At 33.0% G+C, this 18784-nt stretch overlaps 1 protein-coding gene across 1 annotated transcript; it reads left to right on the top strand.

Annotated features, from left to right (window-relative positions):
• On the top strand, nucleotides 1170–17947 carry LOC109831964 (N-(5'-phosphoribosyl)anthranilate isomerase 1, chloroplastic-like). The gene is made up of 6 exons (XM_020399458.1): nucleotides 1170–1261; nucleotides 1370–1458; nucleotides 14365–14735; nucleotides 14833–14886; nucleotides 14956–15065; nucleotides 17614–17947. Exons 2-6 carry the CDS (start codon nucleotides 1371–1373, stop codon nucleotides 17837–17839), a joined length of 849 nt encoding a protein of 282 aa, XP_020255047.1. The 5' UTR covers nucleotides 1170–1261; nucleotide 1370; the 3' UTR covers nucleotides 17840–17947.

Here is an 18784-nt window from a genome sequence, read left to right as displayed (position 1 = left end):
CTTAACTCTTCATCAACCCAAACAATAACCTGTAATTGAACCACAATTTCCTTCATAAAAAACCAAATTAATACCGTAGGACTGCTTTGTATATTTTATTAATCTTATTTTTTTAAAATTATTGAGCTGTAGGTAGTTCACATGAGGTTCGGATAGGATATAATTATTATTAATATTGATTAAGATTTAAATAAAATATCCAAAATAATAAAGATAATATTGACTATAAAAACCTTTTCCCGTACTCATAATTTTAAAGAGAGAATGAAATCTCCAAAACTCTACGATGAGTCTCAGATAGGGGTGGAAATGAACCAAATAATTAACAAATAGTTCGATAATTGTTCGAATAAATATTCGGTCATATTTGATTCGGTAGTTCAACAAATATTTTTTAGTATTCGAGTTTACTAACTAATAGAATTTAACCAGATGTATATTCGATTCGTTTGTCTATTAAATATTTGTTTGAATTTTGATCATAACTTATTATTTGTATTATTGCACATATGATGTCATATTTTTAACCCACTTACCATTTCTACTTAACTTTTATATATTGATTTTAAGATTTAAATAATATTAAATCTGTTTTCTAATTAAAATTTTAATTTAAATATATATATCCATCATATGTTATAAAGGAGTAATTTTTATTTATGAATTCTAATACTATTTGAAAATCAATTTTTTTAGCAGAATAAATATATTTTAATATTCGATAAGTATTTGAGAATATTCATGAATATTTATCAAATACCAAGTATTCAAGTTCGAATTCGAAAAACTAAATATATGACTATTAAAATACGCATTCAAATTCGACAATTTTAAACAAATACAAATACGAACACCTTAGTATTCGATTCAATTCGATCATTTACCACCCTAGTCTCAGATAACCCTTAAAACTCTCAACTCAACCTACAAAACTCCCCAATATTTGTTTCGACTTTATTATCTACCTAATTCTGTTCTTTTATTGTTCTATTCGAGGTTCATCTCCTTCCCTCGTCTTCACTTTGTTCGATCTTTTGTACATTAGCGAGAAAAACGAAGTTGAGAAGGGTCTTTTGCACTTCCAATACAAAAAACGGGCACTCACCATTAGATCACCAACTAACGGTCCGGATCAAATCTCAACCGCTGTTGCTCTGATATAAATACTCGCTCTCTCAAGCTCAGGTTCGTTCTCCCATTTCATAAACCATAGATCAGCCGTTCGCCGCTCTCCCCAGCTCATCTCCATCTCCCAAGTAAAGTAATCCCCCCAAATTTTCTGTCATTAATTACCGTTTTCTGTATTTTTATTAGCTTCCATCCTTTTTATTTTGGTTGAATTTTGATAATTGATGCTTTTTTTTAGCAGAATGAAGGTTGTCGCTGCTTATTTGCCCGCTGTTTTGGGCGGAAACAGCAGCCTATCTGCTGAGGATATCAAGGGCATCTTGGGATCAGGTTCGATTTCATTTGTTCCTCTTTTTTTCCTAATTTGTTTTTTTGATTTTTCATGCAAATGTCTGTTACAAATAGTTTCTTTTTTAATTATTGGAAGAAATGAGATGAAAATGTTTGGTTTATGTTAAGGGATCTTTTCCAGCTAGGGTTTGTAGATTTCTTGTTGTACGGTCAATATCAAAATGAAATTGAGCTGTATACCTGCGCAATTTCTTGTGAAATATCTGAGCCCTATTGAATTCTAAATATTTTTTGAGAAAAAGGATGGATTACCGAAATAGTAATCCAGCCAGCTAAATTAGGCAAAATTGGCTGTTACAAAAATAGTACACATCCCCAACCAAGAATATTGAATTCTAAATTAATAAAATTAGGAGATATTGTCTTTTTATAAGTTGTGATTAAAAGCAAATGTAGAAGGGGAGGTCCGCAAACAGATTCATCGCCACCGTCATTAATCCTTTTTTCCCTTAAAAATGGACGGGCTATGAGCATATGAGCGTTATGTTAAACTTTCTAACCTATCCAAATATGAAAAGATCTTATTTTGACATGAAATCCTTCATCCTGTTTTGTAAATAGGAAATGAACCTATTAGGTAGTTCAGTTTGAATACTCTTAGAGAGTAAACGAGGAGTTGCAGTTTGAACATCCTTATTTTATGAATAAGAAATGGACCTATTTTGTAAATTAAAGATGAAGGTGTAAAGATTATAATATTTATATGTAGAATATGTTCATGTTTGGACAATTCAAACTTGCATTAGGATGTTGGTTGATGGTCATGATGAAAATGGGGGAGAAAGTCATGCACAACATTATGAGCTACTAGAAGAGGAAGATAGTTATGGTTTTTTTTGCTATTGGATTTGTTTTTTGCTGTTGGATTTGTTTTTTGGATTGATGACACTGTACATCATCTGTTGAATTTACAACAGTTGAAGTTTTTAATTTTTTGTTTAGTTTAGCAAGGAAAGCAGAATGTAAGATTAGTTTCGGAAAGAGATTAAGAAGTTTTGTTGTAAGGTAATAAGGTTCACAAACCAAGCCAAAAGCTCTCAAAAGTCTTCAAAGGTGCCGACCCATTGATGATCCGAAGCCCTCTTTTGCCAAGATCGCTTCGCTAAAGCCTTCCTCCTTCAAGATCCGATCCCAGATCTAACTTCCGCCCTTTCGCCGAGATGATTTTGGATCCTCTAAGCTCCAAAATCCGATCTTCAGATCTCCTTTCTTAAGCTGAATTTTCAGCTATTTATAAGGGTTTAAGGGGTGTAACCGTCCCCTTAATTTGCTCATTAATAGAGGCTTAATGGGGGCTGTAACCACCTCCCATAAATCTCTCTATAATGGGGGTGTAACAGACCCCATTTAGTGGAAAAACGATTTTGAAACCGTTCAGGTTCTGTTTGAACCAGTCAAACGCGAAATTCACTGTCTAGAAATGACCTTCGCGTCTTGAACTTGGAATGCAGAGGTGAGTTCCGTGTGTTGGGCTTGAGACGCGATGATGAGCTCTGCGTTTTGGACTTGGGACACTGATGAACTTCGCGTTTTGAGTTTAGAACGCAGCGATGAGCTCCGCGCTTTGTTGTTGAAACGTGGGGATGACCCTTGTGTTTTGGTTTGAAGAGATCGTTAATTTGTAATATCTTTTGTTAGGACATTGCATGGAACGTCATCTTGTAATTCGCGCATTTGGCTCTTTAAAATGTGAGAATCGTCAATTTGTGACCCTCGTTTGTTATCGTGAAAGTTGTCAGATTGTAACTTTCATCATTAGTGTTTGATGAGAACCAACTATCTGTAATAATTTTTAGACAACCTACAGTGTTTCTATGCTAAAATGGTGATATAATGATTACACAGTCTAAAAGTTAAGGAATAAATTTTTACAAAGAAAAAATAATTTAATGTCAAATTAAGAACTAATTTATAAAATATACATGGGTAGTGCAAATAGCTATAGAAAGTAAGGTATATATCTTCATAAAAATTTCACAGTGAGTGACCAACTACCATCATCCTAATTTAAGCATAAATAATTATTATTTTAATTACTAATTTGATATGCATAACTATGGAATAAATCTCCAGCAAAAAAGAGAAATTGAGATTGTATTATGCTATAGGTAAATAAATAAATATTATCAGAGCTCCATTTTATATTAAATTTAAAAGCAATAATTTAAATTATTAAGCACCAAATATTAGTTTATGTTAGAAAATAAAATAATCTATGGTCTATATACGTATATAATCAATCAATCAAACGTATTAAAATTATGATGACCATAGTCAAAATTATATGGTGGGTTAACATTAAATATAATTTGTAAAAAATAGTACATTAAAGTCAAAATCTTGTTAACAACTATATAGATTGTCTGAAAAGTTTTGTATATATAAACTATACTGTCTAGGAATAGTGATGTGCACACTAACTATGGTCTAATAATCTTAAGAACGACTTATTCTTCAATATCATCCTAGGAATAGTGATGTGCACACTAACTATGGTCTAATAATCTTAAGAACGACTTATTCTTCAATATCATCATTAATTGATGTATATGTGCATTAATAATCTTAAGAACGACTTATTCTTCAATATCATCATTAATTGATGTATATGTGCATTACACTGAAAGTACAAATGAAAATTCAGAAAACTATAAAATAAACATCCTCAAAAGTTTTAAAAAGTGTAAAAAAACACCCTAAAATTTGTAATTTACAAATACACAAGACTCTTGTCAGAAATCTTGTTAATAACTATATAGATTGTCTGAAAAGTTTTGCATATATAAACTATACTGCCTAGGAATAGTGATGTGCACACTAACTATGGTCTAATAATCTTAAGAACGACTTATTCTTCAATATCATCATTAATTGATGTATATGTGCATTACACTAAAAACACAAATGAAAATTCAGAAAACTATAAAATAAACATCCTCAAAAGTTTTAAAAAGTATAAAAGAACACCCTAAAATTTTTAATTTACAAATGCACAAGACTATTAAACATTACATTGAAATTAAGGAATTATAAAAAAAAAACATTGAAAATTTTCAAACTTTGGAGAGGTAATTTGCAATGTACTATACTTTATGCGTGTTTTTTTGTAAATTTTAAATTTAATAGATTTTTAATTAGTTATGTTCTTTTCAAAAAAGGTATGGGTAATATTTACCATGAAACATTTTTTTTCTAAACCTATACTTTTAAAAGGTGTATGATATCTTTTGCAAAATTTTTATTTTCTAGGGGTTAGTAATTTTGCATATTCATTTTAGTGTGTATAGGTTAGAAATTCTCATAGCGTTTTTTGTAAATTATGAATTTTAATGACTTTTTACAAATTTTTAAACTTAATAGGCCTGTTATACAGATTGTAAATTGTTTATAGATTATTTATAATTACTATGCTTTCAATTTACTAATGAAATTAAAATTTTAAGGGTGTTTTTTTGTAAATTTTGAATTTTAAATGTTTGTTTGTAAGTTTTAAAACTTTAAGGGTGTTTTCTATAGATTATAAATTATGTATGAGATATTTATAATTCTTATATTTTTAATGTACTGTTAGGTTAGAAATTATCAGGTTTTTTTATAAATTTTACAATGATGTATTGCAAATTTCATAAAATTTTGGGGGTTGTTTGTGTTATTTGTAGATTTTTAGTATGTTTATAGGTTTAAAATTTTTAAGGTATATTTTTGTAAATTTTAAATTTTTAGGGGTGTTTTTATAATTTTTAAAACTTACATGATATGTTTTCCAAAGTAAAAAAAACTTAGTTTCTAGTTAACATATGTTTTTCAGATTTTTCATTGAATTGAGATAAAGTAAAATTTATAATTTTCAAGATGCTTCAATGAAATTTTGAATTTGTAGGGACGTTTTTACAATTTAAAAAACTTGGAGAATATTTTTTATAAAGTCCAAAAACTTGTAGGTGCTGGCTAACATATATTTTTAAAATTTTTCTAAGAACTAAAATTTATAAATGATTTAAATTATATGAAATGTATCTATTTTATCCAATCATTTGGTTTCATTTTTGGAGATGATATTGCTAGCCCATTTCGTAATGCTAGATTACGAAATATCTCTAAATGTTTAATATGTTGTTCAAATGTTAAAGAAAATATTAAAATATCATCTATATATGATAGAATAAAATTAGTATATGGAACGAGTATTTCATTCATAATATTCCAAGTCTTCATTGTCGCCATTACCTTTTGGAAAGTAGATGCTTTCTGTCCGCTTATTTTCTTCGTTTGTTTTTATAAAGTAGATTCCTTTTTTTATTTATTTGATATGACAATTCTTTAAGCGATTCCTTTTCCTTTGACATCTGGCTGAATATCATTCAGGAATCCCATTGCAGCTTCCTACATATTGTCAATATCTTCGTCCGGTTCTTGAGCATCTTGAAGAATAATATCTTCGGATCCTGTGCTTTTAGCCGACTTTGTATCACTTGTATCAAATGCTTCAAAAAACTATTTTTTTATATATTCTAAGCAATTTTGTTCACTTTCTATTTCCGATGCTCGAGGGTATTTCCTTTTCATCATTTTTGCAATCTTGAGCATAGGATTTTCTTTTTGAACTTCTTCAGTTATGGTTGTTTCGAGAATTTTCTTATTTCTCTGGATTATTTCTTCAATATTTTGTCTTTTCTTCAATAATTATAACTGACCACCATCGGCAGTGAAATTTCCTTTTTAGATAAGGAAGATAGGAATCCGTCCAGTTGGTGTCGAATGACCATGTCCATATCCCCGGAATTTTCGTTTCTACAAAAAAGTAAATGGCACATAATCCATCAACTATTTTATTTTCATTTAATTTAGATATAATTGGATGAGATTCTATCCAGGAAGAATATAACTTTGTGATGAGTTCAGGTAATATTGTCATTTCTGCACCATAATTTACCCACCAATCAAAGAACCAAGAAGGTAATCCCTTATATACTGTTTCGGGACACAGCTTTATAAGCCATGTATGTTTATTTTTCAAATTCTGATATAAGAATACTTTATAAAATACTTGATGGTAATCCCAGTAATTAAAATGATATAATTCTTTGGATGCTTGGGTCTTTGGTCCAAAGGTAATTCTTGGTTAGGGCTCATTGCCCAATCTCTAGGTCGTATGACTTTTTGAATGATACATTACTAAAACTGGGAGGAACATTATGATTCTCATTGCTTCAGAAATGAGTTATTTTCATACCCTTTTGTATAATAAGGGTTTTCATCCGCGCTCTTGATTTAAGAGACAGAGTTGGATAATTGTATCATTCAGATATTTATGTCTTATTTTTTCAATATCATTCATTAGAGGAATATCCTCTTGTTCTAAATATAGAACAATTTCATATGGTTTTTTGGTAGTTCATTCTACCTCTCGTTTGACTATGGAGGAAAATGGCTCAGGCGTATGTTCTTTGCTAATTAGATCATTTATTCCTTTATAAAAGAATTGAGAATGACTTCCCTTATTACCTTATTTTGTAATAGTTCGCCATGAATAGGGTTGAAAATGATTGTATGGTTGCTTATTGGGCTGAGGAGTGGTATCAAGAAAGATGGGTTGTATATAGTATCATATACTATATATAATACTATATATATATATATTGCGATTATATTATATATCATATATATATATATTATATTAATCGAGTATCCTTAACAAGAGACGGGGTATTTCCCTCATTGACCAATGCGATGTGAATCACATCCCATCATGTGAAGGACGAGAATAAAGTGGAAGAAATTTCCATGGTAGCGAGGATGTGTCCACATCATTTCAATGGAGGGGAATCCCCTCTTTGTCACAAGGGATGGCGCATTAATCTCATATTGCTATGTATGTATGTATATATATATATATATATATATATAATATATTATATATATATATATATTATAAGTAGCTATATATATATATATATATATATATATTATATATATATAGTATAGCTAGAAATATGGGAAAAACTTGGTACGCAAAGTTCTTTCATTGAACTTAGTTAGTGAGGTGTCAAATCACCTCCTACATCACGTCTCGAGATGAAGCCTATTTTTAAAAGTAGGTGAGGCTGCTCTTTGTGCATGTGATGTGGGTGGGGATTTGGCCACCTTTACTATGCAAGTTTCAATAGGAGAAACTTGCGTTACCAAGTTTCTCCATATTTTCTTCATATATATATATATTATATATATATATATTATATATATATAATATATATATATGAGATTAATTGGTATCCTTGTATAGGAGGGGGTTTTCTCTTGACGCTATAGTGGCACAATCCTGCACCATATTGCTAAGTAGGAGAGATGTGAGTTGGTGGGATTTGTGCCTACTTTATGAGGATAGATGGAGATTGTGTCACATAAGGCGACAAGGGAGGGAAATCTCCTCCTAATAACAGGACTACCCATCTAATCTCTCTCTCCTCTCATATATAATATATATACTATATATAGTATGAGCATAGGATAGAGAAAATAGGTATGACTTGTACCAAGCACAAGATTTTGTGGTTGGTAGTGAGGTGGAACCATTATTTCCCTACCACTCATTGAAATCGGGGCCCACATTCAGCACTGCGGTTGGAGAGGCTTGGGAATTGGAATGAGTGGATGAAGAATAAGACACCTCACTACCAAGCACAAAATTGTTTACTTGGGTACTAAGCTTAGTGCATTTCATATATCTAGTATATCATATATGTATATATATAGTATATATATATATATATATATATATATATATATATACAATGCCAAAACCAAACTCATTTCTCGCATCATAAAAAAAAATTAACTCTTAAGCTTATAAATTATAATTAAACATAAAAATTATAATTGAACTTATAGATTATAATTAGGACGTTGCTGAGATTTTAAATGGTGAAGGGTAATATATATAATGGGTTTATACCTGCAATCAAAACCCACAAAGCCGTATTCATCAACGGTCAAAACATCTTTAAAACCCACTAGACCAATTTCTCCCTTCTTGAAGGCGGAAAAATTGGGGGAATAAGGGTATTTCAGTTGCTTGGGAGGGTAAAATATAGTTTGGAAGATGTTATGACCATTGATCTAGTGAAATGGTAGGGTGAGGGTATAATAAGATCTTCATCCATTTTTGTCAAAGTTAATGGCCTAACTAATAACTGCACATAACCAAAGGGACAAAATAGAAATAAAAAGCATGATTTGAAAGACTTTGTGCCAAATAATGAGATTTGAGTGACACATCATAAATTAAAGATGATGTAAGGGATTAGGATGCAATTACCCTAAAAAAATGTTTTCGAATCCAAACCCGGCCAAACCCGACCAAACCCGAACCCAACCCACTACGCAATTCAAACCCAAATTCTAACACCATCCCTCTCTTTCCTTTCTCGCGTTTTCTCCTCTTCTCCCACCGCCGAAATTCCAAACCTGACTGGGCTTTTCTTCGATCACCATTGCTGGAGCTCATCTTTGTCCCATCTTCGCCACCGGAGCCTCTTCTTTTCTCCTCTGCAAACAATACCAGAACCTAAACTCTTGCGATTGCTGATGGCTTCGATGAGGATATTGAAGGATTTGTAGAAGATATTGAAGGATTTGTAGAAGGGTCCTCCAACACCATGCATTGCAAGTTTGTTTACTTGTATTTATAGTCTTGTCTCTTAAGTTTTATGGTTTCCATACTTTAAACTGTCCTTATTTTGTTAATCCCTTCTTTTCCTTTTAATTTTTTTGGGCTAAGCATTATATTTGCTACTTGTTCTCACTTATTATGCGAATTATAAATTTTTATCACATATTATTGGTTTATGATAACTGTGAGGTAGATGATGCTAGTCTAAGAGTTAATTTTTTTAATTGATGGAGAAAAAACGATAAATCTATAAATTGAAAACTTGAATGGACCATATTGGCAGGGACAGGGTATATATCGAAAGATTAGAATTGAGAAGATGCAAAGAGGATAATCAAGCACTTAGATGGAGATTTTTCTTTGTATTGAAGTGATTATTAGCTTGCTTGAACTTTACTTATATGTTGATAACCTATTTACTTATTTTTTCTTGAAATAAACCTATTTGCTTATTTGACCTGTGAGATTGATTCACGATTGTGCAATGTAAGTTGAATCAAAATTTTCCATAACAATTTAGATAGAAGTTAATCAATAGATTCTGAAATCTTGCATGGATAGATAAGTAAAACATACCAAAATGTTGATTACACTTGGAAGGGGATCATACACCTAAGATGATTGGTCTTTGGCGTTGAACACTGTTGAAAGACCATGACTGCTAATAATTATTAGTGTATTTCTTTTGAGGACGTTTTCATATTGTAGATCGATCAAACATTTGTTTATTTGTTTGCTTCAACTATGCAAAAGAAAGAAAACATAGGTTACAAGCAATTTTTTTAACACTTGATCTTCCATTAGTTTTATTAGACTGCTAGGGGTTGCAAAGTCCTCATTTTGTTTTAGAAATCACAATTAGGCTCCGGCTGCTTACTCTATAGCTGACAAGATACGACTTCATGCTAACAAATTTATTAAATCTATTTAGAGCACAAATCTTTTATTTTTTTACAAGATGCAAGGACATAACACATCCTTCCATGATATGCCTTTTTTTTGTGTACCAAAAAACTGGATGATTTGTAATGCACAGTAGTAGGTGTGAAAATTGTAGTGTTAGGAAAGTGTTATCCGAAGGCTAATTATATTTTTAGATATCTAATGTACTATTTCACAAATATTCCAATTTAAATTATCAGGTTACTTATAGCAGGGTGTTTGTTTATGATGTTAGTGATTGATTATGTGCTCGACCCTCCCTCATTTCTAATTAAGTGTCCAACCTTCTCTAATTTACAAATGGTGTGCTAAGACCCACCATCACAAAAGATGTGCTTCTTTCAACCATGGGCACGCGTAGCAATAAATAGATTTCGATATTTTTGGTGTAAGATTCCTAATTCCTATAACATTACCACTTAAGCTTAAATCAGATCTAGTGATCTATTATTCAAAAGATACAACTATTTAAGTAAAAACTTCGTTGTATTCTTCCCTCAACATCTACTTGCACACTTCAAGATGCAATACATTAGGGCCTTATTATTCTTCTGCTAAACCCTTATCATGTTCCAGAATAAAGCACGTACTCCATCTTTGTTGATGTCAGGGACTACATTCAAATGGAAACTATAAGGGGAACTAAAAAGACACAAAGTTTGAATCTCAGAAAGCTAAGCAATTCATTAGGGGTATGATGTTAGGTGCATTATGGATGAATTTGGATTACTATGATTTAGGAGGTGTGACTTAGGAGGTGGCCTCTATATTGCCAATGTGACATTGAAGAGAATCCAAACCGACAAATTTCCTTCATATCTCAAATTTGTCAGTAAAAACAAAACAAACCATAACAAAACCAAGCCACCGTACAGATGCAATTATATCGGGATCAATCATGATGTTACAATCCAATAATTGGTCTGAAGAATTTCTACCTTTTTTTGCGGCAACTTGGGATTAAACGCCTGCAAACTCACAACGGTCATGGTCGCCATTGCCATTGCCATTGACGTTCCTTAGAAAAGTGGCATTTTAACTAACAGGTTGTGTGCAATTGCTATTATAGTAGAGATGAAGGCTCATGGACTTGAGAGACTTGGCAGTAATGACTTGCTTCTTATGAAGATACTTTCCTGAATTTGAGATGTGATATCAAAATCAAAGAATTATGTTAAAAAATTTCTTTGAGATTCTAGTTCAGCTCCCTCAAAGTCCCATGGTTGGGTTTGAGTGATGGGAAACTTTTGGACAATGATTTTGAAATGCAGAAGGCGTAAATGGTAGGAGATGGGGGAAGCGGTGTCCATGATGGCAAGAGATGGCTGCGATGGCAGAGGAGGAGGGGGATTTTAAGGGAGAAATTGGTTAATCATCGCATATGGTCGGCTTCACTAGAGATGGGGATTGGCGAGGCAAGATGATTGAACTAAATGGGAAAGAAAAAGAAGCGGCTGTGATATAACTGATTGGGTTTGATATAACTAAGAAGCAAGTGTGATTTAACTAATGGGGTTTAGAACTAATTTGTATTTATTTAGACTAAAAAATAAGAGGAGGAAGGAGTAATTCACTTTGAAATTCAATCCATTCCCTTCCAATACGTCCACTTTAGGAAGGTTAAGAAAGTGATGAAGTTTGCATAGTAATGAGTCCTAAATCACAGTAATCAGAATTCATCCATATGCACCTAATACCATACTCTCGATGAATTGCTTAGTTTTTTGAGGTTCAAACTTTGTGCCTTTTGAGTTCTCCTTTTAGTTTCCATATAAATGTGGTCTCTGACATCAACAAAGATAGAGTACGTGTTTTATTATAGAGCATGATATGGGTTTAGCTAAAGAATAACAAGCCTCTAATGTATTGCATCTTGAAGTGTGCAAGTAGATGTCGGGTGAAAAAATACAACAGATTTTCCACTTAAATAGTTGCACCTTTTGAATAATAAATCACATGATCTGATTTAGCCATGGTAAATGCTATAGGAATTAGGAATCTTACACCAGAAATACTGTTACTAGTTCAATGCTATGTGCGCCCATGTTTGAAAGAAGCACATCTTTTGTGATTGTGGGTCTCAGCACACCATTTGTTAATTAGAGAAGACCCTTAGTTAGAGAGGAGGTAGGGTCGAGTACATAATCAATCACTACCATCCTAAATAAACACCTGGTTGAAAGTCACGTGATAATTTTAAGTGAAATATTTTTGAGATAATACATTATATATCTAGAAATATGATTAGCTTTTGGATAACACTTCCCTGACACTACAATTTTCACATCTACCAATGTGCATTAGAAATCATTCACTTTGTTGGTACAAAAAAAGGCATATCATAGAAGTATTTGTTATGTCCTTGCATCTCGTAAAAAAACAAAAGATCATTGCTCTGAATTGATTTAATAAATTTGTTAGCATGAAGCTGTATATTGTCAGTTATGAAGCTGTATCTTGCACACAACTCAGAACTTCTTTTATTCCACAGGAGGTTTTGAATACTTTTTGATCCTAACACTAAAAAGAATATCATTAGGTCCAACACGTCACGTAGCATGTAGCTGTATATTGTCAGTTATGAAGCTGTATCTTGCACACAACTCATAACTTCTTTTATTCCACAAGAGGTTTTGAATACTTTTTTATCTTAACACTAAAAAGAATATCATTAGGTCCAACACGTCACGTAGCATGTACATGACCACAAAGACAAACTGCTCTTTAGTCGTCAAAAAATATTGTAAGAAATAAAAAAAAATACGGTGGTGATTTTGAAGGGGACCATAGTCTTTGTGAAAATGTGAAAGAACCATTCATCTAAAAGATTTAACTCACCATTCTTGCAGCAATTCACCGTAAATTAATCCGACATCTTTCTATTGTTAGCAATCAATTGATTAGTTGCATAAATAATCAAATAACAACAATATTCAATAACAATAATATTCTAACTCATCTCTATGAGATAAGAACCTCAAGAGATGCGTTTGGATCTTCACAAGCAATAGAGATATATTATTTAGATTAAATACAGATAAAATTTTAATCTATAAAAGTGCTGCCGTTCAACTTGTTTATTAGCACCTATCACCAAGTAACACAATTTATTATTTTTAATTATAATCATCTAATAATTAAATATTATAATATACTAAGTTTAATTTTCATCCTACACCGTGCTTTGTATTTATGTATACTTATTCATTCAAGATGAGTCAATAATTATAATAGAAATTTATTTTTTGAAATGGGAATGATAACTGCTAACTAACATCAGTGTTTTCACCTTGTAGTGCTTTTATTGTTTTAATTATAGTCATCTACTAAATACTTAAATATTATAATTTACTTATCACATTGTTTAATTTTGTGCAACAACTGCACTGGCAACCTGTGCAACTACTGTACGGAGCATGTATGCATTTGATGAATGTTTGCATGAGCTATGAAGTCGATGAATACTTGTTAGGATGTCAATACACTTTTTCCAGTTGTCGTACGAGATAACATTTTCATAAAAAAAACATGTAAGTGAGAAGTTAATATAGATGTAATGCAGAAAAGTTACTAATCAAGCTAAAGTTTTCATCCACATTATACACATAATTACTATTGTAGATAAACTAAAAGAAATATCATGTGTATATATTTTCATGGTATACATTGATCTTCCTATGTAATTCTTTGATTTTGGTGCGATATCTACATAAAGTTGCATGCATGCCCTTCCTTACTAGCACTAATATGAAAGGCCTACAGTCAAGATTACTGATAAACGTGTTTTGTTCATGATCATCTCCAATTATAGTGAGTATTATCATGCATATCATGAAATTCTTAAAGATAGAGTTACTCTAATATAAATAAAGCCTAAGCATAATCTATATTAATTTTCTGCTGCAGAATAGATGTATTTCCATACTTTTATATTGGATGCATGAAAGAAACTCTACAAGAGATGTTATTCTGAATGCTCATATCCACTAGTTACTAAGTTCTATTTATATCGCTATCATGGTTCTCTATCATGTTAATGTTTCCTGACATCTTTTTGGTCTAACTGGGGAAAGAGATCTACCAATTGCATATTGACCATTATTGACAAGCAAATTTATATATACGAGTGAAATTTTTTTGATCTGTATCAAAACAAGATATAAGCTTCCTTATTGATTTTATTTTTTCTTCCTCATTGTCTAAAATAGTTTCCTTTCTAATGCTTAAGAATGAAGCAGTGTGATAATTCTTCTTCTTTTCTTTTTTCATTCAAGATAATTTAGACTTCCGCAATGCTCGACTCAAGTTTTTATCAAGAAGCTCACAATGTCTAAAGAAAACCAGGGCCTCTTCTGTATCTTGTTCTCTAGAAAGCTCTGGAAAAGACTGCAAAACTTTTCACCCTAAAGTTAAAATGTGTGGGATCACCTCTGTTAGAGATGCAGAACTTGCTGCTCAAGCTGGTGCTAATCTTATTGGGATGATACTTTGGCCCCACTCAAAGCGTTCTGTGTCACTGGAAGTCGCAAAGGAAATCTCAAAAGCTGCCCGAGACAATGGCGCAGAGCCAGTTGGAGTGTTTGTTGAGGATGATGTGAGCACAATACTACGAGTCACCGAAGTATCTGGCCTTGAGTTTGTCCAAGTACTAGCCAGTCTAAAATTTATTCTTTCTGTTTTCTGTTCAAACTAATCAAAAGTTTTGAGCTATTTCCTTCTTACTTTTGCATGTTTTCTTGCAGCTTCATGGAGATTGTTCTCGTGCTGGGCTCCGAGAGTTGCTGCCATTGAGTAGGGTTATTTACGTTATCCATGCTGATGAAAATGGGAAACTTCTCAACCATGAGTTGCTGCCATTGAGTAGGGTTATTTACGTTATCCATGCTGATGAAAATGGGAAACTTCTCAACCATGTTCCTGGTGAAGCTGCTGCCTTAGTTGACTGGGTTCTGGTAGATAGCACGAAGGGGGGCAGGTCATATGAACTTCCCTCTTACTTTTAAATTGCTATACTACTTTTGTCATGAAAACCTTGTTCGTGTAAAAGAACCTCAGAAAAAATTCTACAATTTACCTTCATCATATCATGCTTGGATTGGTGATAAGGTGCAAAAAATTCTGAGGATGATATAGAGGTAAATTTGATAGCAGACATGATGAAGGAATCTAAAGTGGATGAGTTAGGTGTGCTAGAGTCAGAGACTGACGTGATTCTAGTAGTGGAGTCATCATCATGCAGTGGTTTGCGGTTGTCGCACGAGCAGTTGATATGCGTAGCCTCGAGAATAGTGATGTATTAAGTTTGAGCTTGCAAGCAGGCATAGACGAGTGATACACATAAAAGTACTGATATTAGACTTGTGGGGAGGGTTGGAAAAACAAAGCTCATGTCTGGCCCAATCCAAGTAATGTAGGAGATGACGATATCGATCTTGTGGGGGAAGGTGTCAATTAGCCATCTTATTCGGTCCCTGCCAAGAGATGTTGGTATGGTGGCATCTGGCTTGTAGGATGGTGTAGGAAAGGTACACCTATATGGTCCCAAGTGAGTGATGCCGGTAGAGCAGAAGGAGAGCAGGCATGGTGATACTGTAGCATGTTCGACTTTCTTATGATATTACATATGGCGAGAATCTCTTTAACATGCAATGATGGATCCATGATGACGTGCGTAGTGGCAAGACTTGTGGGACATCCCCTATTGCGGATGTGGGTGCATATCCAAATATTTTGGTTTGAAGTGCAAAGCAATGGAAGACACAAGCTGAAAAGTTTCAAGACGACAATGATAAATCATCGAAGGTAGGTTGGGCACTAAAGCCAAGATGGAGATTATTGATATTGTATCTTTAATTTTTTATATAACTTAATGTAGTTGGATAGGATTAGATGTCTATTATGATTAGGAGACGAGGTCTTATCATGATAAGAAATTTGTATCTTGTCAGAGCTAGAAGGTTAGATTAGGGATAGAATTTTTGTTTCTCTATATGTGTCCCCTATTGTTGAAGGTAAACTGAGAAAACTATTCTCATAATTTAGGATTAACAGAGGGTGTAACAATACTTGAGTATTGTGAGAGGGAATGGTTTCACATTCCTTGTCTGTCCAAAACGCTGTAATTTTTGTTCGAGATAGTGGATTGATTTCATTTTAGTGGTTTTTCCTAGTTAAAGGTTTTCATGATAAATCCTTATGCGTGATTTTCTTGCTGCATATTATGCATTTCGAGATCGTTTGCATGTTTCAAAAATCCCAACAAATACTTCTATCATGAAGCCATATGGTACCTAATACATACAATTCACGTGACAAACACCAACATTTCAGGGACACTCCTTCAATATATGCATTCATCTATTCAGACATGTAGTCAATAGTATAACACATGTTTTAATTTAGGGTTATTTGCATGTATACCCTTTATATCATTGGTATTTGCAATAATACCCTCCAAATCTCAGTATTTGCAAACTACTTCTCAAATCATTAAACTTGGAAAAATACGCTCAAAGCAATTAATCATTTAATATGTTAACTTGTTATTGCAATGTAAAAATTATCAGCAAAATAATTAAATTTTTATCACCAAGTTGATGATTTGCAATGAAATAAGGTTAGTTTTGCAAGTACTAAAATTTAGGGGGCATTTTTGCAAATGCCCATGATTCAAGGGGTATATTTGTAAATAACCTTTTAAGTTAAAACACTCGTCATTCACTTCTTTGACATATATCCAACAAGCTGCATATATGAGAGATTGTTGATGGAATTTATACACGCAAAATAAATGCATTTCAGTTCTTATACCATTGAGTTTAAAATCTCGTTCAGCGCTGTGTCTTTTTCCTATGCTCTTTCAGGTATAGCTTTCTTCAGCAGACAGTTTTCTAATTTTTTAATTTGCATAAAAGAAACATAGAAATATTATGAGAATTTTTACCCTTAAAACATGTGAATTAACTATATTGATCTCATATAAATTATAAATTTCTGTATGTATGTGTATAATTGTGTCTTTGTACCCTACATTTTACAAAATTTTCGTATCCCTATACTTTACCTTGCATGTACATGTACACATACCTGTACACATACTCGTACCCATTTCCGTGCAACATAGTCCGGCAATAATCCATGGTAACCTCTTTGTTTGTGTTTGTGAAGATCTAAGTAGAAGCCCTTGACTTTTTATTCTTCTTGAACTGAATAAATCTTGTTGATGCGCGCTTACTATTCAATGCCGATTAGTCTGAGCCGTGTAAAAAACATACTTCTGTATGTTAAGAATCCATATGTTCAGAAAAGACTCGTATATAATCCTAACCTGGTTTATTTTGGAAAAGTACAGTGTGGAATATCCTCTATGTTTTGTATTTTCTATGAAATATTATAAAAATGTAAAAATGCACCTGATCATTCTAATTATGTAAATACGTCTGGATCTGCATATTATATGTTAAAACATTGTACCCTTTGTTTAGGTTTATCCTAGTCTTTTGCTAATGTTAATGTGTATCCAGTGGCAAAGGATTCAATTGGCAAAGGTTTAAATTGCCTCCGGTCAGAAGCAAACATGGCTGGTTGTTGGCCGGAGGCCTCCATGCTGAAAATGTTCTGGAGGCAGCTCTATGTCTTAAACCAGATGGAGTTGATGTTAGCAGCGGCATCTGTGGTCCTGATGGGATCAACAAGGATCCTTTGAAGATATCCTCTTTCGTTAGCAAAGTCAATTCATTGAGCTACTGAGTCAGTACTCAGAATATTTGGTTGAAATAATTTTATTCTCCTTAAACTATGGTTATGTATGTCATAATGGGCTTTTTAATATTATATTATTTTATGTATTTTGAGACTTGAGTTAGTGCAAATAACCTTATTTCATTGCAATTATTTTTATGTCAATAAGCTTATTTCATAGCAAATTTTAATGACATAGGTTATACAAACTTCAATTGTGCGTAATAATATGGTTGAAATAGCCAGTATTCTGCGTATTTTTTAGCAACGTGGGAATCCAAATGCTATGTACATACATAACCCAAAAACCTAAAACCCTAACCCTAAACCAAACCCTAAACCTAACACTAACCTTAACCTAGCCTCAACCTAACCCTAGCCCTAGCCTAAGCCCTAACCCTAAACCCTAGCCCTTGCCTTAGCCCTAGCCCTAAACCTAACCCTAGCCCTAAACCCTAACCCATCCAAACCCTAACCCTAACCCATCCAAACCCTAAACTCTAACCCTAACCCTAACCCATCCAAACCGTAACCCTAACCCTGGCCCTAACCATCTAAACCCAACCTAAACCTTAACCCTGACCCTAACCATCTAAACCCCAACCCTAACCCTAACCCCAACCTTAACCCTAACCTAGCAGTTGCCCTAGCCCTTGCCCAAACCCTAATCCTAGTCCTAACCCTAACCCTGACCCAAACCTCGAAACCTATCTAGACCCTTATCTAACCCTAACCACCAACCACAGCCTAAACCCACGACTCTATCCCCAATGCCAGCCCAAAAACTAACACTGTCCCTAACCTAACCTAGCCCTAACCAAAATTACCCCCAACTCTTAACCCTAAACCCTTACCCTAGCCCTAACCCTAACCCTAACCTAAGGCGAAGCCGAACCCTTACAAGTTGCACCATATTAGCACCAAGGTTACAGAAAGAATGTCTAAAAAAAATCA

The sequence above is a fragment of the Asparagus officinalis genome, chromosome 2 (genome assembly GCF_001876935.1).
Source record: "Asparagus officinalis chromosome 2, Aspof.V1, whole genome shotgun sequence".
Classification (NCBI taxonomy): domain Eukaryota; kingdom Viridiplantae; phylum Streptophyta; class Magnoliopsida; order Asparagales; family Asparagaceae; genus Asparagus; species Asparagus officinalis.
This window is presented reverse-complemented; position numbering and strand designations above follow the sequence as displayed.